Genomic DNA, 22,396 nt, shown 5'->3' with positions numbered 1-22,396 from the left:
CTCCACTGGAACATTTAGTTGTTTAAATCAGTTTATACTTCATTATTAGTACTCAAGTTCATTTTTATAATTTAGTGCAGGGTACTATTATTTCAAGTGAAGCTTGCAAATACTAGCACTTAGGCTGCCTGAATTTTTCAACAGCAGTTTTAATTTTTTTTTTTTTTGAAGAGTACTGATGTTCATTCAGAGGTCTGTAATTAAAAAAAAAAAAGTACAATTTCATGTATTTCCTCACTTACTTGATTTGGCATAGTTTTACACATACTGTTAGTTAAAAAGTTATTTGTAGATGCTACAAAACATATTTGATTTGAAAACGTGGCTCCTAACCAGCACAGCAGATTTTAGCTAAGAACTTTATGGGGTTCACATGAGAATAGTATCTTCTTTAAAAGTGCGCAATTAAGTTATTAATATTTTTATGATCAGTTAAAATAATTTTTGCATTCAGACAGCTATTTTCGTGCCCGATAAACAACAGTAACATAAATATGAAGTTTCTGTCTTGCAGTAACAAGAAGCTGTTAGTATGGCTGAACTGAGGTGAACATGGAAGTGCAAGTATTACAGAAATAAATGTGAGGCAGAAAGGTTAAACTTATTGGAAGATTTTTAATCTTAATTTCACCTATGAGATTATGAAATATAGGGCTCCCTTCACAGCATAATGAGTAGAATCAAGTCTTTCATTAATACTTTAATGTGGTCTTCTAGAATTGTTTCTGTGCCCCTCTGGCTTGCCTTTTGCTCAATCAGCTTTCATTGCTTTGCACTGAAGCTGCTACCAATGTTGTAGTATTCTCAAGTTTGTTTGGTGACAGGCTCAGCCCATGTAAGGCCCCAGTACTCATATGTGAAGTGTTATATGTTGAAAACTTCAAATACATCCATTCCTTTCACATCTATTTATACATTCTCACTACAGTCAGAACTTATGTCAATAATGTCCTAGTGGTTTTGGGACACAACCTTTTCTAAAACATGACAAGAGAACATGTGACTTTTAAAAAGGAAGCTGCTTGTTCAGCTTGAGTTGTTCTTTGGTGCAGTATTAGAGATGAGAACTTACTGAGGCAGTTTTTATCTGACTTAATAAAACCCCAGAGATTCTGGTTAATTGAAGTTCATGTCATGGCTGAATCTAACCATGGGAATTAAACTCAGACTTGCATAAGAGACTTGTTCCCCAAGTAGTAATACCAGCGCAGCTTAATGCGCACTGATTCGTAAGTGGTTGGTGTTGCAAGTTCTTTTGAGAAAACAGTATTAGGTTCAGGTAACTTTTGGTGGTGACCAGGAATACAGTATAAATAAAAATACTTACAATAACTTTAAATTATTTAACATGATGCTTTGAAATTAACCCATACCTGTTATAACTTGAGATTTGCTTTACATCATAAGTATCCTCAGATCATTTACTAAGATGACGCAATAAATGGAGATTAAAAGCACAAATCTGTACTAAGAACATAGATAAATGCAAAAGAACAAGTCACACCTGCAAAGAAGCTAAACTTCTTTGGGCAACATGCAGTTAGAACTGCATGAAAGACCAGATGGATAGCTAACTTTTGGCAAGTATCACAGCATATCAGCTGAGAAAAAGGCATTAATGGTGACTTTTCAGATGTGTGAAAAGAGGAACATCTATTTGCATAAACAAGCAACTAATTTGTGCAGTTTCAGATGTAGGCTTGGGAGTGGAGACTTCCTTCTCCCTAAATTAATTTGAGTGAGAATGAAAAGACAGATCAGACTGAAGGCCATAGACAAAACCCGAGGCTGAACTTAGAAAGGCACTCAGACTGTAGCAGTATGAGCTGAAAACTTTCAGTACTGTACAGAGTAAGAATACAGCAGGAGCCCTCTTGTTAAGAAATATTTTGAAAAAGGGAAATAAAAGCTCTGTCATTCTCTGTATACAGTTGTCCTTACAGCCAGAGAAAGGTGAGGCTTACTGCACTTTATTGTGCCAACAGAGGAAGAAGTTAATGAACTATGGCCACTACAACTGCATTTTCAAGTATACCTTATCTAATTGTATTTTAACCATACAGAATAAAGCAGCAAGTAGAAATCACATTTTCCTTCTCTGAAGCATGGGAGAGGTATGATTGTTTGGCATCTTTTTAGAATTCCCAGTCTATGTCATTTTGATCTGTAGTAATACATCCAAGTTCAGTCCCAATTGCTGGTGAGGGCAGTGCTGATCTGTTATTTTGAATAGGAGGTGGTAATAGGGACAGTAATGAGCTCCGTGTTTGTTCTTTTATCTAGAAAGAAGAAGAAAAGTTAAAATACAGCTGCATATAAAATTCTACCTAACATTGTATCTGACTTCATTAAAAGCATATGAAATCATAGAGCTGCATTCTTGTATGTAGATATATTGAAAATAACAGGATGAGAGATTTAGCTTTCCTTGGCGCGGAGTAAGTTGAATTAGTCTTTTCAGCATTGGCTGTGAAATTCTTCTACTTTAAATTTAGGATATTAAACAATTTTCTCATTATTTAGTCTGACTTCAGTTAAATTAAATTAACTTTATCAAAGGGGAAATGGATTTCTGTTATGCTTTCTACACTCTATCATAGCATTTTGTAAAAAAGTTATCTGAAGCAGATGTGCTATGTGATGTTAGGTTCCAGCTGACTCAATTATTCTGTAATTCAACTCTAATATTGTGGTTTATTTAGGGTAGAGCTATGACATCTAACAGAGAGAATTCAGTAAACTCACCTGTTTGAAGAATGTGTGCGAAAGCAAACTGCTTGCTGATGGCCTGGATCATAAAATGAAAAATACAATTACATTTTGGAAAATAAATACTGCCTTTGGGAAAGGTGCTAAACTGACCTATGAATCTAAGCCCTGTGGTTATTTACCCGCAAGGCACATGCAAAGCATGAAAAAAAAGCAGCACAGGTTTCCTATTCTATGCTTCAGTTTGCAGTGAGGGCACTCCTAAAGATAATTTGTTTATTTTTAAAGGCTTTTTACTTTTTCTAGTTAGAAAAGAATTTAATGCCTCAGAAGAGACATTGTGTTGAAAACAAAGTACTTCAGTTTGCTGTTTTTTCTTGGACAAAATGCATGTTTAAAAATTCATTTTTCTTGTTTAAACACAGAACAAAATACATTCGTATTATAAGAAATTCAGTCCTAAGGATCAGACAGGACTTTAAGAATTATCTTGTCTGAGGAACCATGCTTTTAAAGTACAAAACCAAAGGTAAGCATAGCGTTTGGTATAGTACATATTGTTTGAAAATCTAATTTTAACAGTATTCAACTAATTATTGGATCTTAAATTGTGCACTATACTTGGTCTTATGTTGAAATGACAGAAAATTAGCCTTCACCAGGAGGTTACCTTTTCTCAGGGTCCTGTTGCAAGCAAAGTTCTATCAAGTTGTGGAAAGCAGGGGAAAACGTCTTGGAAAAGGGAATTTGCAGTCCTTCACTAGTCATTGTACGTGTCATGCTCTCACCAATTCCAGAATCAACACCTGATCGGGAATTCTTCATCCTGGATTCCCCACGGGGGAAGGTATTTATATCCCAAGGACAATACGTGGGACCTTTCAGCTTTTGCAGCAGCATCTAGTAGAAAGGAATGACAATATAACAGAGTCCAACAGCTATTCAGACCTATTCAGGCTAAGCTTCCCTTCCTGGAGTTTGGTCCAGGAAGAAGCATGCATATTTGAAATAACAAAAAACCACCACTGTTTCAATAGTAATAGCATTGATTTCTCTGAGTAAAAGAAAAAAACAGTTGAGTGTATTGAAATAGAAATAGAATTTAGCATCAAACCTGAGTGCGAGGCATATCTTGAAATGGAACATGTCCATTGGCTAGTTCACATGCTGTAATCCCCACACTGTAAATGTCAGACTTCACATTATACCCAGACAAATCCTGCGGGAGAAAGAGTATCAGCTTAAATCACTGAAGCCATTGATCAGTGCAGGCAAAAATGCAAACACCTGTATCAGAACAAGATTCTAACATCCCATAGCCTACACAGGATTGGGATAATTAGTGAATTGTGGATCCTGAGCTGATAGTTGTACTGAAGACAAATTTTAGGATCTGCAGTAGTTCTCTGGAAGAAGGTAGTACAGCAGCATCTTACCAACAGCTTAAAAACCTCTTCTCTAGAGGAGAGTTTTAATAACTTCAGTACCTCTTTGTCTAATTTAAAAGTTGCAGATCAGCAGCCTCCATTGCCCTTTTATAAGCAAACTTAAGGCAGAAGTTAACTATTTCAGTAACTTTGGATAGAAAAAGTGAAGTGTAATTTATACTGACCTGTCTCAGTAGTTCAGGACTCAGCCAAGGAAGCACAGATGTACTAAACTGGGGGAAATCATATACCACCTTTGACTTTTGTCCATTGTTAACTAAGCTGTAAAGGTTGCTTAAGCCCGAGAGAGAAACCAGACCATCCCCTGAAATCAGAATGTGGCTAGCTTTAATATTCCTGTAACACAAAGTGGTAAATTTTAGTTATATGAATTATTCAAAACAGTACTAGCTTTCATATTTCATTAATTCATAAAATACTGAGATGTTAAAATACAGTTCTGTTTAGCAGTTTATTATCATAGAAGTTCTTCACTCAGTATGAGTTGTCTTTTTAATACTCCTCCCCTCACTTGGGGTTGTGATTGCCAGAAATTGGAAAAGGGCTTTCCTCCCCTGCAAAGGGTGTGAAATAAGCTAGCACCCTCTACAACTGTAATTCTCTTCAGCTGCAAAGAGACAGAACCAGACAGATGTACACACTGATTTAAATAAGAGGATTGGTGTTATCCAAACATTATTTAAACCCTTTTATACCATTCTTGTTAAGATTCTACAAACTAAGTTCTGCTCTGTTATTAAAAAAAAAAGCTTCTGCACTGTCTGACACAAAAAGGTATATAGGAGGAGGAAACAACACACACACACACACACACACACACACACACACACACACACACACACACACACACACACACACACACACACACGCTAAAAATGGGTTTTGAAGGGAAACTGAGCTCTCAGTAAACTAGTGGTTGTAACCTGGTTCTTACCTATACCATTGACTTTCTCCTACCTGTGAATGTAGCCATTTTGGTGCATGTAATTTAATCCTCTGATTGCGCCAAACAGAATGTTCCCTATCAAAGCTTCACTCATTCCTTCAGGGAAGTAAGTTTTCAGCAGGTGTCTAGCAGAGCCTGGAAGAGAAGAAAACCTAGCTAAGCATTCCTAAGTCTTCATTGCATACATTCATGAAGAGCAGTATCCTCACTTTTATATTGACTGTGGTACATCAAGAACACTTACATGGAAGCAACTTGCACCAGGCAAAGATCACACTCAAGTCATGTTTCTGTTAATTGAACCTGTACTCAATTCAGACAAGTTTTTTGTTGACAAAATTCAAAATTGTATCAAGTCAAATGCACTCCCCAACTAACATTCCTCAGATAGTGGATGTCAGGACTTGAAATGCAAGTTAATGCTTTGAATGCCAAACTTCACTGGAGAGGAAGACCATACATGAAAGACTTCTCTGGTCTGGGAGAGCTTTTTTCTACAAAACAGAAGATGCTTAAAGAAAAACCTGTTACGGACTATGTGGTCCAAATCTGATCAGCTCTTCCTCTTATTTGAAAATGGCACTTAACAGTTCTTACCATATGCCATGAATGGCGAGATGACCCAAAGCCAACTACCAGCTGTAAACACTGTCCAAAGTGTCATTATGTTGGGATGCTGGAAAAAGTGGGATAAAACCACCTCATTCTAAGGAATTAAATAAAAGCAGATATGTTAATGAGAAGACAACTTTTGCTAAGACATTAATTACACCAGTAATCAGTAGAAAGATTTGTTCCCTGTGTGCATTTATGCTGTGTTGCAGCTGATGTGCGCAGCCTGCAACAGAAATGCAAATAACTTGCCTATAATTGCATTTGTCTGAAATAAATGTAGTTTGAAGTTTTGATGTAAATGCAGAATACAAAACGTGTTTCAAAGGAAAACACCTGTACAATTACAGAAGCCTTTCTAAAACACTTGTCAACTGTTTTCTTCAGAAAGCAGTTCTGTTTCAAATTTACACATGCCTTCTACTCTTTTGAAGGAAAAACTTAAATGACCCAATTCAAATAGGAGGGCTACCTCTGTTCTGTAACCTTGTATGCATTCATTAGTTCATCGTACATATTCATTCACTGGTGCAGCAGTGCTGTTGCTTTACCTGCAAAGCTTTCAAATGCTCTTCAGAGCAGCTTTCTAGGTCTGTGATCCTTACAGCAACTTGCATCCCTGTAGGTGTATGCCGTGCAAGGTAGACTGAAGTTAAGTTGTTGAATCTCCTTCCTGAAACCAGAAGTGGCTACCTTTGTTAACATTGGAAAAACATAATAATCCACCCCATAATTTGCTTCCTATTTAGAGATCATTTTAAAGTTTTGTTTTAGCAGCATGACCTTTTTGTTAAGCATGTTAAGGACGTAAGTAGTTGCAGCAAAATACATCCAGCAAATTGGTTAAAACATGGCTCTGATATTTTTAGAACTAAAAGAATTTAAACATTTTTCAGCATCAATTACATATCTTCCACGTCTAAATGAACAACACTTCTAGCATGCACTTTCACATAAACAGATGCATGCACAGTAAGATTGAGGGCAGCTATCTTTAGGATAATCATCGCAGGTAGCCAAGTGACAAGACAGTGTTACCTGATGCTGTAACTGCTGTCCATATAACCACAGATGTAGAGAAGTGACACACATGTATGCATGCATGCATATACACACATCAAGAGAAAAATTCAGATAATGGATGATTTCATATTTTTAAAATAAGTGATAACTGAAACATGAGAGATGTTTTGCACTTTTTTCAACTAAAGAAACCCAAGAATGGTTCTATTCAGCTGATACATTTTTCCAACCTTAATAAGTATTCACTGAAGTAAGCAATAACCCAAGAGAATACATCTGCAAGAACAAATTTTATAATACAATTAGGTTACCTATTTCCACCTGGAGTTCATAATGAGAGACATTGGAAGAGCAAAATATCATTTCATTCTCTCCTGTAGATGGGGGAATCCAGGCTAGATCAGAATCAGCCTAGAAGTGAGGAAAAAAAAAACAGTTCTCAAAATTACTATGTACATTTGCATGTTTAACAGAGAAATAGCATTAATGAAAATACTACGATCAAGTACTGAAGTCGGAACACAAGCTGGTGCTTTTACCACTACCCTGAGATTTAGTTATATGAGCTACTTTTAGTTAGTTAGTTACTATCTGTAGTCTTCTTCCAAAGTGGAAGCCCCAAAGTACTCTGGTTATTTTTCTAAATCAATATTTGAAAAAGTGCCTGACTTAACGAGATTGTTTTTGGTATGTAGTATTTTTAAATATGTATGACTTTGCCAGTTAACATTTTTATTTTCTTCTTACCAGATATTCATGGATGCTGCTCTGAGATTGCTTTTCTGGTCTGATTGATTCAACTCGTGTACGTAGAATACAGGAACAGTCCTTGAAAATAGAAACAAGTGAATGTTAGTGGACTTGCTGTAATTTATTAAATGTGATACTGGGGAAACATCAGAAGTAACCCCCCTATGAGCAGTAGTTCAGAAAGGCAAGAGGTTAGACCTAGAGAGAAGAGAAACCAAATATTCTCCATAACCAAAAGTTGATACTACAAAGTTTAAGCATCTCATCACTGTGGCTATCCTCTCAAGTTATGTGTTTAAGCTATACAGAAAGAAATTTCACCAGAACTTTTTCACATTAAGATATGACTGGATAACAAGGTGCAACCGTCAATGCTTTTTAAACACAAACTTACCAAACAAGACATGGAACCGCTTTAGATCAGGTGAAAAGTCATATACACCCATTTATCCTAGAAGAATTAAAGTATCACTGTAAGATTGTACATCAACCTGTGATCCAGCACTAACAAATCCTAAGCATAAAAGTCTGTCTCTTTTTAATCAAAATTGTGAGGCATTCCTCTCAGTTATGAAAATACATCTTCTTACAAAAACTTACATTATATGCAAAAAACTCCAAAGAACTCTACAAAACTGAGAAGGCCTACTTAGTTGTACTGAGTCTTTAGGCAGCATATGAATTTCAAACTGCATTCTGAGAATTTGCAAAGTACATTCCAAATAATGTTTTCCTTTTTGTTTAATGGGTGTGGTTATCTTATTAACATTCCCAAACAAACAATTGAATTGCAAGTCAACTGCATAACTGCATAAAATAAAAAAGAATGGATTCATGGATCACTGGCAGGTTGCAGGAAAGAAAAATCAGCTGTTGTTTTAAAGGAGCACAGCTGTGCTAGTCAGATTTCAGCTCTGCTGTTGCAGCTGAACTAGCTCATGAAAAAAGCAAGCCAGAAGTACTTGCACGTATTATTTCACAAGCAAGAGAGGAAAGTACTACTGTAAAGAACACGAGTTAAAAAAAAAAAAAAAAGAAAAAGAAAGGAACCAGCTCGGATTGTGTTCACTTTACTTAGGCTACAGGATCAGCATTCAATCCAAACTCTCTTGCACATCAGCCTACCCACTCAAAGTCCTCCAGCACACTTGTTTTCTAATGCTTTGAAAGTTTAGGAGGTGAGGAAGATGACTATGCCTAATAAGCATATCAAAGCTTCTGAAGTGTAGAGTGGGATTAGCTAATTTCCTTTGGCTACTCACCAATCAGCAAGTGTGCATCTTCTATCCTCTGCCATGAAGAGTCCTTGGTGGCTGACATAAAGTCAGCTATAGGAGGTAGTTCCATTTTAATATGTAAGTATTGCTTGAAAGTTAATTTTAAAGAGGTAAAGTACTATATGAATAACTGATGATTTTGATTATCAAGGCACTAAACCTGATTATATGCACCATTTAAATTACAGATGCTATTTAATCCTGGCAACACTCTTCAAAATCTAACAAGCTCCCACCACCCATCCACTACTAGAATATCTGATGGGCATCTCTTATCCTCTTTACCCTCAACAGCTACTTGAAGTAAGGAAATGTGGTAACTCCATTTTATAGATGAGAAGAGAGCTAAAAGAAGATCTGTAGTAGGTGTTTTGCTGCCTAACTTCTTCAGGAGATTTGGGCTTGACTTACCCACTTGCACAAAGGAAGTCCGTGGCAGAGTCGGAGACACTGCCGATGTTCCAAGACATGGTCCGGCACAGTCACTGCTAGAGCATCCTCCTCTGAGCTGGAAAGAAAATGTCTCATTCCATTATACAAGATAAGTCATTCTGTTGCTTGGAATATGAAACTACAAAAGCTAAGCTGAAGAATAAAGTTTTAGTAACTAGTAACACTGAAGTGAAGTTATTGGAGAACTAGTTCAAAGCTATAAAAAGCTAGAGCCAGCCAGCATAGATGTCCACGATCCATGTTTGTTCAGGTAACATTATTAAGACTTATGATTTTTTTTTTGTTTTGTAGTTTAACTTTGCCTCCAATTTCTCTTATGGTTTGGATCATGTCACTACATAAACCTCTTCCCCCTTTCCATGTTTTTCTTTTTGTATCACAGCCTTCCTGTATACCGCAGACTGTGATAGTGGCGCACAGCTGACCTGACACATTCATCCCAAGTTGGCCAAAGGTTCAGACACGGTGGGCGACACGGGGAGGAGGAAGTTCATCGATCGACAGACAAGCGTGCCTGCGAACCTCGGGGACTGCGGAGGCTCCGCAGCCAAAGCCCAGGTACCCTGACTGCGACTTCATCTCGTTTTGTTAACGCTGCGCCGTAGCTCAGTGAGTTACTTTCACGTTTTGAGTGACTGAAACGGTTCTTGATGATAGACCTCAAGTTTAAATGACTGCGCCTGGGCGAAGGTACGGTACACGGAAAGGCAGCTCCCAGGGAGCCCCCCAGGGAACGGCTTCCCGCTCGCTCCCTGCCGCCCGGGCACCGCTGCCCCCTGCCCCCGGCGCCGGGACCGGGCTGCCCGACGGCCCGCCGCCGCCCCGAGCTCGGCGTGCCTGCGCGCAGCGGCGCCGCCGCCCCTCCCGGCCTCCCCGACCCGCGCGGCCGCCCCCGCCGCGGCCAGCCGGGCAGCCCCGCGGGAAGGCGGCGCCGGCGGCCGCCCGCTCCTACCCGCCGCCCGAGGCCAGGGGCCGGCGCCGCCGAGCCGCGGGCACAGCCAGGCTGCGTGCCCCGCCTCGCTCCCGGCCGCGGGCATCACGGGGCTCGTAGTTCGGGATGGCGGGGGCGCCGCCCCGCCGCACGGCCTGCCGGGAGCTGCAGTCCCGCCGCGGCGGGAACCGGGCGGAAGTCGGCGGCCTCTCCTCGGTGGCTGCGGCGTTGCAGGCGGCGGCCGCCGGTCTCCTGAGCCGGGGCGGGCGGCGGCGGGCAGCGCCGGGGCGAGCGCGGAGCGGGTAAGAGGGGCTCGGCGCCGGTTCGGGGTGGCTGCCTCGTCTCAGCGTCGCCACAGCGAGCCCCCCGCTCCCGCCCGGCTGCGCTCGCCCTAGTAAGGCCGCGCTCCCCCCGGCCGTTGGGGCCGATGCCCGCACCGCCGCGCGCCGGCCTCGGTGGCCCCGGGCAGCCCAGTGGTCCCCGGGCGCCCGCTGTTGCTGCGGGGGCGCTGCGGGCCTGCGCGGTTCGCTAGACTCTTGCTGCAGATATCGGTTGCTGTTACATGATGGGTGTCATGACCTTCAGCGTGCTCTGCAGCTCTTTCATGCGCTAAGGGTACCGCTGGTGGCACGGGCTCTGCTCGGGGACTGGTGTCTTTGCTCTTAGAAAGCAAAGCTCAATGAAATCTGCGCTGTGGTTCCGCTCACTCGCGGATGTGGGGGCAGGAGGTTTTGGCCTCATCAACCTTTTAATTACAAGTGCATTTTAATCTTCTGATTGAACTAGTAAGAGTATCTGTCAGTAAATGTTTTTTCTCCTGTCAACCATACTAGTGAAAAAGTGCTTCACAGTTGTTGACTGACTGTGACAGCGTGATACAAATACTTAGTTGCTTTGTTTTGTGAAAAATGTCTGAAAGTTAACCTAAAATTGACTATGTTGCCTTGCAGTCTTCCCTTGAGATGAAGAGGTGAATTTCGGAGTAGAAATAGGCAGATGTCTTGGGACTCTTTTGTGCAGTGATAACCACTCACTAGAAGCGGCATTAGCTAATTATCTTTTGGTTACTGAAGCTTATTGGCTAAAGATATTATATAGAAAGTATTGAAGTTGATCTTTTGTTATCTTGTACTTTTTTTAAGTTAAATTAGTGGAAAATGTATTGTTGAAGGAGTTCATTTGTAGTTCATGCATATGCTAAGCTGCGGTGAGGTTTGAGCAAGATTAACAGAGTAAATGTTCATATTCTTAGATGAAAGGGACAAATCCTTTCCTTTTTTGTTTCATACCTACAGTTTTACCACAAGTTGTAGCAGACCTAGAATTGGGTTTATTGTGATGGAGAAAGGAGGAATGAGGAAAGTAGAACAAATCTGTGGAAACCCAGGTCTCATTAGTTCCATTGCCTAAAGCACAACCTGTTTGTTGTTTTCCATCCCTCCCAGTTGCCTTCTATGGCTAATATTGCCCAATTAGGTGTGCAGACTGTGAAGGTACAGATACTGGTAGAGCATACATCAGCTCATCTGTTTGGAACAGAACGGTTTTGGAGGAACTGAGGGAAGAGAAGGGAAATGCACGAACTAGTAAATAATGCATGTCAGGCATTTAAGTATACTTTAAGTTCATTTCTATTTCTTCCCTCTTCTACATTGCCTTAAGAAGTACAGCGTGTGAGTATCTCAGATTTTTCTGATGGTGGTTTGCTTCTAGTATAACAGAGGCTTGCTGGGGTGAGTATTGCATGGTAGAAAGGCTGCCTTTGCAGGAAGAACAGACCCGTGATTCATTGGGTAGTTTTCCAGGAAGATACAAAATAGCATTTTCACAGAGATGGTTACAAGAGAGATGACATGCTTTTATCTAGTTAGATTGCCCGCAGCAATCTTGTGACTAAGTCATGTAGATCAGTCTGGCTTATTTTAGTAAATACATAAATGTAACTGTTAAAATTCTTGGGAAACAAAACAATGAACTTCAGATATTGAACTGAATTCTTCAAACAATTAAAACAAGAGTTTTCATTTGTGGAATTGTAAGAGCTTTGTAGCTTTAAAAATAATGTGAAAAATTTAAGTCATAAGACAGCAGTTCCCGTTTGTGCACTGTAGTAGGGCTCTTCTGTTCTGCTGTTGGTGACAGAGCTTAGGACACCAGTCCTTGATGTTCCTTATTGTTCCTTAAAAAAGGAACATGAGCCTTTGAAAGCAGGAGTGGGGAGAAAAGAAGTAGTTTTAAGGCCATCTTTTTGTACAGCAAAGTAAGGAAGAGCGTACAGGCACCATCTTTTATTTCATCGCTCGTGTCTCTGTTTTTCCTGTTAATGGTCCAACATGAAACTGAAAGCATTACTCCCTTCTTTATAAAGGGAAAATAACATGGGTTTTACAGCTAATTTTAAGACTGACATTTTGATATAGAATTCACGTAAGCTGACTAAATTGATCACCTGTATTATGAGTTTTGTGTGGTTACATGATAAAGATTGTAAAATATGCAAAGAAGCTCCTTTCATTCAAGATTTAAAATATTTAATCAAAGAAAACTTGGCTTATTAAAACGGAAAGCCTTCATGGAAAAAAAAATCTTAGTTATGTTTAGGTGTTTTGCCTTTCATTTAGTTTCCATACTCAAAATAATTTAAAAATTATTTTTGTGTTCTGTTTTTAATCACTAGATTTTATTCCCAAGTCAGTTTCTGAGTGTCAGATGGAGCTAGTTTAAATTCAGTGTTTCAATACAAGCAAGCATGTTCAAAATTTAATATTTTAATCCTTTTCATTTGATGGTACAAGTAGTGGACCTAAATTACATGACAATTTTCCATATTCACTGTCTGCTTTTTCCAAAAGGTGTTTAATTTTTATATACATATGTTTTTTGTGTCATGTGCTTCCAGAAAGACTATCGATTCTAAATTAGGAGTAAAATAATACCAGAGAAAGTCTATGGTTTTTGCTTTGGATATGTCTTTTTCGCATGATGTAACAGCTTCATTTGAATTCCTGAATGATCTGTGTATAGCAGGATCATGCATTTTAAAGCCATGTTGTAAATTCTGTGGGTTTTATTTAGATGTATTTAATTATAGTTGTAACTCGCAGAAGGAAGCTGCACTTAGGGAATAGTTTTATAGTTGCAATGCTGCAGAGTAAATGGGACATGGAGTCACCTTTAGGGTGGTACTGCATAGTGTGTTATCTAGTCTAATTTCCAGAAATGCTGCCCCGTGGCACAGTGGAATAAAGCTGTGAGAAACATTGGAAATGTGCAAACACCATAAAAGCTGATACCTAGCAAACTTCTCAAGGACTCTGCTAATGAGGTTGCCCTTTCAGTGCAATAGCTTGATATTGGCCTGGTGCTCTAGAGAGCTTTGATCTAAATGATCGAGGGGTTTTTTTATTATTATTTTTTCCCCCTCTGACTAAACTGCCGTTGACTCGCAACAAATAGTAGTTCTGCTTTCAACTATTTAGAAGAGGTATTAAATCAAATCTGAAAGGAAATGATATTTGAGTTTTAATAAATTAGAAATAAAGAGAAAAGTCTCAAGAGTTTTTGCGCAGAAAGTCCTGCGCAGCTGAATTTTGTCTCACTTGACAGTGACTACCTTCTTATCATGAAATTAAAACCATCCTGGCTGTGTGGATCTACAGAAACTAAAAGTGCCCTTTCACATAATAGTAAATTTCTATAGTTCTGTAAAATAACTATAGCACTTACCATGTTTTTTTTTTTAATTGACATTATTTGGTTGCTGTATAGACTACTGAGTTTTTGGTTAAAAAAAAATTACAGAGGAAATATTTTGTCAGGTGATTAAACTAATTACATAAAATTAAATAGTGACTTTGAAATAATATCAGCTAGTGTCATGTAGTTATAAAGTGGAAATACTTTCTAGGAAATAGGTTTTGTGAAATATATTGTTCTATTATCTCAAATTTCTCCCATGACACTTAAATCTTTGAAACACGGGGCAGAGTAGTTATAAATACACAATATAAATACATGCAAATATGAGTGTGTGCCTATAGGAAATACTGAGAAAATGCTACAATAAGACTGTATGCTTTCAAATGACTTCTAGTTTGCTTATTTTCAGATGTATGCAACTATGAATTCTGTTAATTTTTCATCAACATGTACCTACATCATGCTTGTGGCACATGGATTGCTAATTCTGTTTTATTTCACAAAAAACACTTGCACTCATATTTGAGCTGTCTTGTGTATATGGATATTAACTATATACAGCAGAAATTGGAGATGGAAATGACCCAATTGTTTTTCCACTTTAGTTTGTTTTACTTTATGGATTTCAAAATAAAGTTAATCAAACCTTTGTGTAAAAGCATCAGTTGCTTCTGTTCTTACTGAATATGGAGTGTCGTTATTCTTACATTGTTTTAGTGAAATACTGGTATTTAGTATAAGTATTCAAGAATTCTATATTTCTTCAAGTAGAACAGGAATTTTCAACTTTAAGAATTATGCTGTTGGTTGCTGAATTTTGGAAAAGTAATCTAAGCACAGATAATAGATAAGCCATTTTCACTGTCTCAGTGATTTCTGTCATTTGTTACATGTCACTTAAACGCAGAAATAATGATATGCTATAATTCTCAGGTAAACTCTGTTTCAAGTTTTATGGATATATTTATTTAAGGTAGTTAAAATGATTAAAAGCTTGAGTGTTCATCTGATTACAAATGTTGCACTTCCCCTGAAGTCAACTTGGTTTGCATAGCGCTGACAGGTGTGCAAATTCAGAAATCAAATATACTGGGTAAGGGCAAAGCTCCATTTCCCTGAAGTGACAATGAGTAAGAAGAAATGCTTGTGGAAGAGTCTAAGAAATGGCATAAGCATAGGTTGATTCTTCCCTTTGCTTTCTTTTCCAACAGTAACTTAGGCTGTGGTTTCTTGATTGCTTTGAACTAACTTGGCCTAAATATTTTTCCCAAAGATATATTTCTTCATTTGTTTTCTTATCTGGTCACAAAAATATTAAAATGGTCCTTCAATTCTTTGCAGTTAGCTTTTTGTTTGATTATCGTGAGAAATTTTGCATCATCTATAAACTCTTAAACCTTGTTTTTCATTCCTTTTCCACGTGACTTACGGATATGTTGTACAAGATCAGTTATGAAGAAACCTTACTGAAAACGTCTCTCTGCTATGAAAGCACTTACTTTTTTTTTCCTGTTTCTTACCTTTCAATCAACTGTTTTAAAACCTTTCCACTTACCCTGTGAGAAAGTTGCTGTTGATGAGTCTGTTGAGAAAGCTCCCACTGAAAGATTTTTGAAAATATACGTATACTGTATTAGTGGATAGGACATCCTGATCTTTAATTTTAGACCTCTTCTGAGAATGACTGTGTAATTGTAAATCTGCTATAACTTTTGTATGCATGCAATAAATTTAGTCAAGGAAGTTCTCTTAAATTTAATAAAACTTGTAGCAAAATTTATAAATAAATTCCTGGGACTTTTCCAGGTCTCTAGCAAGGCAGGGAGAAGTGCCAGACTGAGAAAAAATTCTGCCTTGCATTGGATAGCATCTGTAAAATCGGACAAGAATTTGAGTTTTGTGAGAAAACAAAGGAACAAGAAAAGTCACTTGTTAGTTACAAATTGCATGTCTCTGGGATACTTATCAGAGCTGACTTGTAGAGAATACTTATAAATTAAGAAATGTGATCTTTTAGTCCAGAGAGCACTTATTCAAGTTTACAGGCTGAAGTTCTTAATAACGAATGGTAATGCAAGTCCTTAGCTCCAAAAGTTTTTCTCAAAAGCTCACTGCTTTGCCACTCATATGGCATAGCTATTACCTGTAAGTGGCACAGCCCAATGCATTTACTTTATCAGATCTACAGACCACAGCTTTACCTGTTAAGTGTACACTAGGCTTTCATGAGATTTCCATGAAAAAGGAATGTAGGATTAAGTTGTTTATTGGAGAATTATAATTCTTGTACTACATGAAGAGTTTTGCTTAGAAATAGAAATGTTTTCATCTGTCCTGAGGTGATTATTTTCTGGGATGCCATCCAGCTGTTTGTGATGCTTTTAATACTTTGTGTAACTGCACTGTATACATTACATGTGTTCTGTGTGATTAATGTAGGGGGAAAACAGGCATGCAGCTGCTGGCATATCCCTTCTCTAAAGCAGGATTACCCTTGTGAACAGATCTGTTACTAGCTTCAGGCTCTAGCTGTAGTCATGAGTGCTGTGATACTGAGTTGTCTTGTAACTGTCTAATCTTTTCTCCTTTAAAGTGATTTCAGTTTGTTTAACTGGCAGCATTTGACTATGACCAAGGATAGAGATCGTAACCGTAGTTCATACAACAGTGGAACAGTCTCTGAATCAAAACTTGAATAACCAAAGGAAGCTGTAATTTTTGCATTTTATGCACGTTTATTTAATAAGGCCATTTGCAAGCTTCTTCCTGTTACTATTATTTGTTACCTACTTAACTGTTTATTACATACTTGCGTCTTTTTTTTCTTTTATTTATTTTTAATATCATATTAAAGTCCCTCAAAAGGACTTGCCTGGTAGGAGATAAAACTTTGGAATGTCTGATGGAAAACAGAGAGAAGAAAAATACCGTGTCTTGTGAGGAAGTTTTTCTTGTATCAAACCTGGCTTACATCATAAACACAGTAAGAACAGCTCTGAGGCTTTTACTTTTTAAGCACTTGTTTAACTCAGAAATAAAGATTGAAGAATGTGGGGACCTGAAGCACTTTTTATGAACCTGGATGGCTGTCTTGAGTGGTTTCTTCTTAGAACACCAATGACAATTTAGCAAAGAAGTGCACATTTCAACAAGCTTATATTGTTTCTTCCCCAGTTCTTCTGACAGAATAAGAATGAAAAAGACCTGACAAACTAGAATAACTAATCTTTTATATGTCACTATTTTAGCATGATGAAAATGTCACCGAAGTGAAATTATTAGTGCTTCTTGAAAAAGAGCTCATTTGGATCCTAGTGATGGTTTATATTTAAAACGATGGTCAAAAAGTTGAAAGCATGCTTACTGAAAATTGCCCACAGAAGGTCTAGTAACTACAAGGAAAAAAATCAAACTGTTCAAATAGTTTGTTAATTAATCCTGAATCCTGCAAGTTTTTTGCAATGATTAATGATTGGGCTAGAATTTCTCCTGTCCAAGAAAATGTCGATGAAGGGAGGTGCTCTGCTGGATTTCATTCTTACAGACAAGGAAGAGCTGGTTGGCAATGCGAAGGTCAGGGGCAGCCTCGGCTGCAGCCACCATGGGATGGTAGAGTTCAGGATCTTGAATGGAATGACCAATGCAAATAGCAGGATCACAACACTTGACTGCAGTAGAGCAGACTTTGGCCTATTCAGGGATCTGCCTAAAGGAATCCTATGAGATAGAGCCCGGGAGAGAAGAAGGGTCCAGGAGAGCTGGTTGATTTTCATGATTCATCTCCTCCGAGCTCAAGAATGGTCCATCCTGATGAGCAGGAAGTCAAGCGGGAGTGGCAGGAGGCCTGCATGTGTGAACAAGGAGCTCACAACAAAATTAAACATAAAAAGGAAGCATACAAGAGGAGGAAGCAGGGACAGATGACCCGGGAGGAATACAGAGACACTGTCCACACCTGCAGGGATAGGGTTAAGAAAGCCAAAGCCCATCTGGAATTGAATCTGGTGAGGGGTGTGAAGGGCAACAATAAGGGCTTTGACAGGTACATCAACAGCAAGAGTTAGACTTGGGAAAATGTGGGCCTGCTGCTGAATGAGACAGGGGACCTGGTGCCAAAGGATGTGGAAAAGGTACTTAATGCCTTTTTTGCCTTGATCTTCACTGGTATGTCTTGCCTTCAGCAATTCTAGGTCCCTGAGACCTGCAGGAAAGTCTGCAGCAATGAAGGCTTACCCTCGGTGGAGGAGGAGAAGGTTAAGGAACACTTAAAATGGACATACACAAGTCCGTGCGATCTGATGGGATGCACTCATGAGTGCCGAGGGAGCTGGCCAATGTCATTTGCAAGGCCACTCTTGATAATCTTTGAAAGATCATGATGGCTGGGGGATGTTCCCAAGGACTGAAAAAAGGCAAATGTCACTCCTGTCTTCAAGAAGGGCAAGAAAGAGGATTTGGGGAACTGCAGGCCAGTCAGCCTCAACTTGATCCCTGGGAAGGATGATGGAGCAAATAATCCTTGAAACCATTTCTAAACATGTAAAGGACAAGAAGGTGACTGGAAGTAGTCAGCACAGATTTATGAAGAGAAAGATTATGCTTTGCAAGCCTTTTAGTCTTCTATGATGAGATGACTGTTTCAGTGGATGAGGGGAGAGCAGAAGATGTTGTTTATCTTGTCTTTACTGAGTCTTTCAGCACTGTTACCCATAACACACTTATAGACAAACCAGTAAAGTACAGGCTAGATAAATGGCCAGGGGGTTGATTGAAAACTGGCTGAATTACCGAGCTTAAAGAGCTGTGATCAGCAGCACAAAGTCCAGCCAGAGGCCTCACTAGTGGTGTGCCCCAGGGTTCAATACTGGGTCCAGTACTGTTTAACATCTCATTAATGACCTGGATGGTGGGACAGAGTGCACCCTTAGCAAGGTTGAAGTTGGTGTAAAACTAGGGAGAGTGTTTGATAACATAACCATAGTTGTGTTGGCTTTAAGAGGGAGCTAGAGAAATGGGCCGACAAGAACTTCATGAAGTTCAGCAAAGGGAAATGCAAAGTCCTGCCCTGGAGGAAAAACAACCCCATTGACTGGCTGGAGAGCACCTTTGCAGTAAAGGCCCTGATGGTCCAGGTGGACACCAAGTTGAACATGGGCCAGCAATGCACCCTTGCATTAAAGAAGGCCAACAGCCTCCTGTGCTGTATGAGGCAGAGCCTTGCCAGCAGCTTAAGGGAGGTGATCCTTCCTGTCTGCTCAGCATTGGTGGGATATATCTGCAGTGCTGCGTCCAGTGCTGGGCTCCTCCGTATGAGAGGGACATGGACATACTGGAGGTGATCGAGGGGTTGGAGCATATAACATATGAGGAGAGACTAAGAGAACTGGGGTTGTTTAGCCTGGAGAAGAGAAGGTTCAGGGGGATTTTATCCATGTGTATAAATGTCTGATGGGTGGGTATAAAGAAGATGGAGCCAGACTCTTCTCCGTCATGACTGATGACAGGACAAGAGGTAATGAGCACAAATTGAAATATAAGAAATGTTGTTTAAATGTAACTTCTTTTACTGTGAAAGTGGTTGAACACTGGAACATGTTGCCCAGAGAGGTTGTAGAGCCTCCATGCTTTTGAGATTTTTCAAAACCCAACTGGACACAGCTCTGAGCAACCTGTTGTAGCTGACCCTGCTTTGAAGCAGAGGTTTGGACTAGACGGTTTCCAGAGGTCCCTTCCAACCTCAGCCATTGTGTGATTCTGTCTGCTCTTGGAGCAACCATGCTGCTTGCACAGATGTGAACCAATCCTATGGATTTGGGAAAACTTCCATTTATGTAATTGAAGCCACTTGGGAGGGATTGTTATAAGCCCTGGGTTAAAACTATGACTGTAATTTAAGGCCTAAGTGAAGTATGTATTATGTAATCCATATATATTTAGTTGTTTCAGGCTAACTGGTGATATGAAACCTATCAAGCTTTTTGAGCTTGTGTGCATGGTTCTGTATTAACGTCTCTTTTTTTTTTTTTTTTTTTTTTTGTGGTACAGGGAAAAAGTCAGTGGCTAGATGTTTTGTCCCTCTGTTCAAGTCAAATACATTTGATAATACTTCACTTGAGGTAACCAGAGTGTCCTTTATATTGAGAAGTGCTGCTGACAGAGACAGAGGGTGTTTTCTGAGATATTGACAGAAATACAGAATGCAGGAGAAAATCTCAATATAAAAATTGAATAAGCAGTCTTATATCACTAAGGATCAAGGTCCCATGTAAAAATCCACAACCAAAAAAACAATATACCAAATCCTGTAAAACAGTTGAAGAAAGTAAGCACTTAAAGAATACTGGTTTTTAAGTTTAATGCATCTTTTTACTGCATTTAAAGATCAAAGGCTTAGTCTGAAATAAGATGAACAGTCAAACAAAATTATCATGACAGTGTAATATTATAGTCCACGCTAAGGAGACCACTTTGTATTTTTTGGTAAAATACATTTATGAAAACACTGAGGATCTAAAACTGACTGTATCAAGATTGTGAAGTCCTAGACTGAGGTGCAAAAAATGCTGGACAGAGGCCATGAAGTCTGTTCTTCTGAAATGTTGAGTGGTTTTAGATTTTGCCTGTGTGTCTATGTATTTAGTGTTTTTCAGCAATCCATTTAAATACCAGTCTCTTTAAAAATCATAAACTTTAGTGTTAGAAAAAGCTATGTATTCAAATAATAAATGTTTCTGAAATCTCAGTCTTAACATTTTTAGTCTAATACAGTTAACAATTAAAACTAGTTAATAGAATACATATATAAAGAAAGAAATGACAAAGCAAGAAGATGCTGCTGGCAAGCCTGAGCTGGCCTGAATGGAGGAAAGTTCTCTTTTGATCTCCTGCCAAAGCCTACAAGTAGATGAACTAGCGAGCTCTAGGCTTTCTTTAAAAGGTTCTTGCACTGTCCACTCTGATCTCGTCAGATGAGAAGTTACTATGACAGCAAGACAGACTTATGATTGCTGTGCTTGGTGGTGGGAGACCCTGGGGAAACTGTTAAGAGCAAATTTGGAACTATTCTGAGATTTCAAGAGAACTTTGTGTTTACTGAATGTAGGAGGAGTGAAAATGAGTCTTTGTTTTCTTGCACTTGGGGTTTTTCTATTATTTAGGACTACTTTTGTATATTATGTGAAGGATGATCAATTAGTCTTGGCAAGAGAACAGCACAATTTTCACTTTCTTAAACAGTTCTGATAAATAATCTCAATTATACCTTATAGCTTCATTTATGTTTTAAACTGTTAAATTGTTTTTAATGAGGCTCTGCTGAAGAGGAACCACAAATCCTGTGATCATCCACAAAATAATTTTTCTGTTAGATCCAGTTCTTTATTAACAGACTTTTAAAGGGAAAGAGATTAAAGAAAACAGTCCAATAAAATTTCTTGATAATAATTGCAATGCTAATTACATCAGTTTTGAAATCCTGCCTTTAGAACCCATCGTTTTAAATAACTTTACTAGCCTGAAGAAAATTTCTGTTTAGTTGGAGCTGCTATCCCCTACAGTAAAATGTAAATGCCCCGTGTCAGAGAATGAAGCTGTCATAGACTAAATATTATATAGACAAGGAGTAATGGTACAGACAAATAGTAATTGACCAAGTTCATGGTAAAGCTGAGATTTGTTACATCTGTGGGGAAAAGACATATTTTTAATGCTACATTCTACATGTAGTGTGTTAACTGAGGATTAAAATGTTTGTCTAAATTTTTTTTTGAGTTAAATATGACAGTACAGGGAGGAAATTCAGTAGATTGAAAGAGATGCGGTCCCATTAACTGACCTGTCTGGCTTGAAAGACGGTGGCATCTGTGAAACTCTGCCATTCTGTTTGTTTTATTTCTAGGTGATGGCTGAGCTGAGAAGCTCATGAAGCTTATGTGAAATATTCAATAGATATTTCTACTGATCAATACCTCAGACGAAATAAGCGTGTCCAAAGATGGCAATAGATCTGGAGTATGCAGCAGTCCATGGGAGTGAGCTGACATCTGATTAGTTAGTGTCTAGGTAGCTTGATGGCTCTCACTGAGTCTAAACCAAAGCCATCTTTCTACCAAAGCAAAAAACGGACAGTGCACAGTCTGACCACGGAATGCTATTTCCAAAGAAGTGAATTGTGAAGAAGGAACTCATGAATTTCGATCACGGAGGCTTGGAGAGCATCTCTGGCAAGTTGGAAAAATAATTCCATTATAAGTCCTGAATAAATCTAACATTTTTTAGAACAGCTACCTGAAGACAGGTTTCCATTTCATATTCTTTATATTGCTTATCTGATAACGTGCATGAACAAAAATAGTGTATTGTCTTACTAGCGTGTTAAATCCGTTTCCATTGTGAAATGTTGTTTGTAAAATATTCACTATTGATTGTTAACATTGATATTTTTCCATTGAAAGATATTGAAGATAATGTTCATCTTCAGTGGCAATGTTAGATAATCATTGTATACCCTTGATAGGTTTCTCCAGAGTATTTTAGCATCTTGTATCTG

At 38.8% G+C, this 22,396-nt stretch overlaps 2 protein-coding genes across 4 annotated transcripts in view; one reads left to right on the top strand and one right to left on the bottom strand.

Moving 5' to 3' along the window:
• Positions 1 to 595: 595 nt before the first annotated feature.
• Positions 596 to 9,950, bottom strand: STRADB (STE20 related adaptor beta). Its single transcript, XM_026109210.2, has 13 exons — positions 9,644 to 9,950; positions 9,177 to 9,273; positions 7,883 to 7,939; positions 7,486 to 7,566; positions 7,050 to 7,149; positions 6,267 to 6,388; positions 5,701 to 5,809; positions 5,115 to 5,238; positions 4,322 to 4,493; positions 3,824 to 3,928; positions 3,380 to 3,609; positions 2,746 to 2,788; positions 596 to 2,279 (listed from the first exon to the last, which is right to left on the bottom strand). Exons 3-13 carry the CDS (start codon positions 7,892 to 7,894, stop codon positions 2,136 to 2,138), a joined length of 1,242 nt encoding a protein of 413 aa, XP_025964995.1. The 5' UTR covers positions 7,895 to 7,939; positions 9,177 to 9,273; positions 9,644 to 9,950; the 3' UTR covers positions 596 to 2,135.
• Positions 9,951 to 10,293: 343 nt separating this feature from the next.
• TRAK2 (trafficking kinesin protein 2) overlaps positions 10,294 to 22,396 on the top strand; it is a 35,300-nt gene continuing 23,197 nt past the window's right edge. For all 3 annotated transcript variants that reach the window (XM_026107633.2, XM_026107561.2, XM_026107478.2), the window contains exons 1-2: positions 10,294 to 10,451; positions 21,746 to 22,070. In XM_026107633.2, coding sequence (XP_025963418.1) covers positions 22,034 to 22,070 — 37 coding nt within the window. In that variant the 5' untranslated portion in view covers positions 10,294 to 10,451; positions 21,746 to 22,033. The remainder of the gene's footprint in view (positions 10,452 to 21,745; positions 22,071 to 22,396) is intronic.

This window comes from Dromaius novaehollandiae, chromosome 7 (assembly GCF_036370855.1).
Source record: "Dromaius novaehollandiae isolate bDroNov1 chromosome 7, bDroNov1.hap1, whole genome shotgun sequence".
Classification (NCBI taxonomy): domain Eukaryota; kingdom Metazoa; phylum Chordata; class Aves; order Casuariiformes; family Dromaiidae; genus Dromaius; species Dromaius novaehollandiae.
Note: the sequence above shows the minus strand (reverse complement) of the source record. Positions and strands in the feature narration are given on the sequence as shown.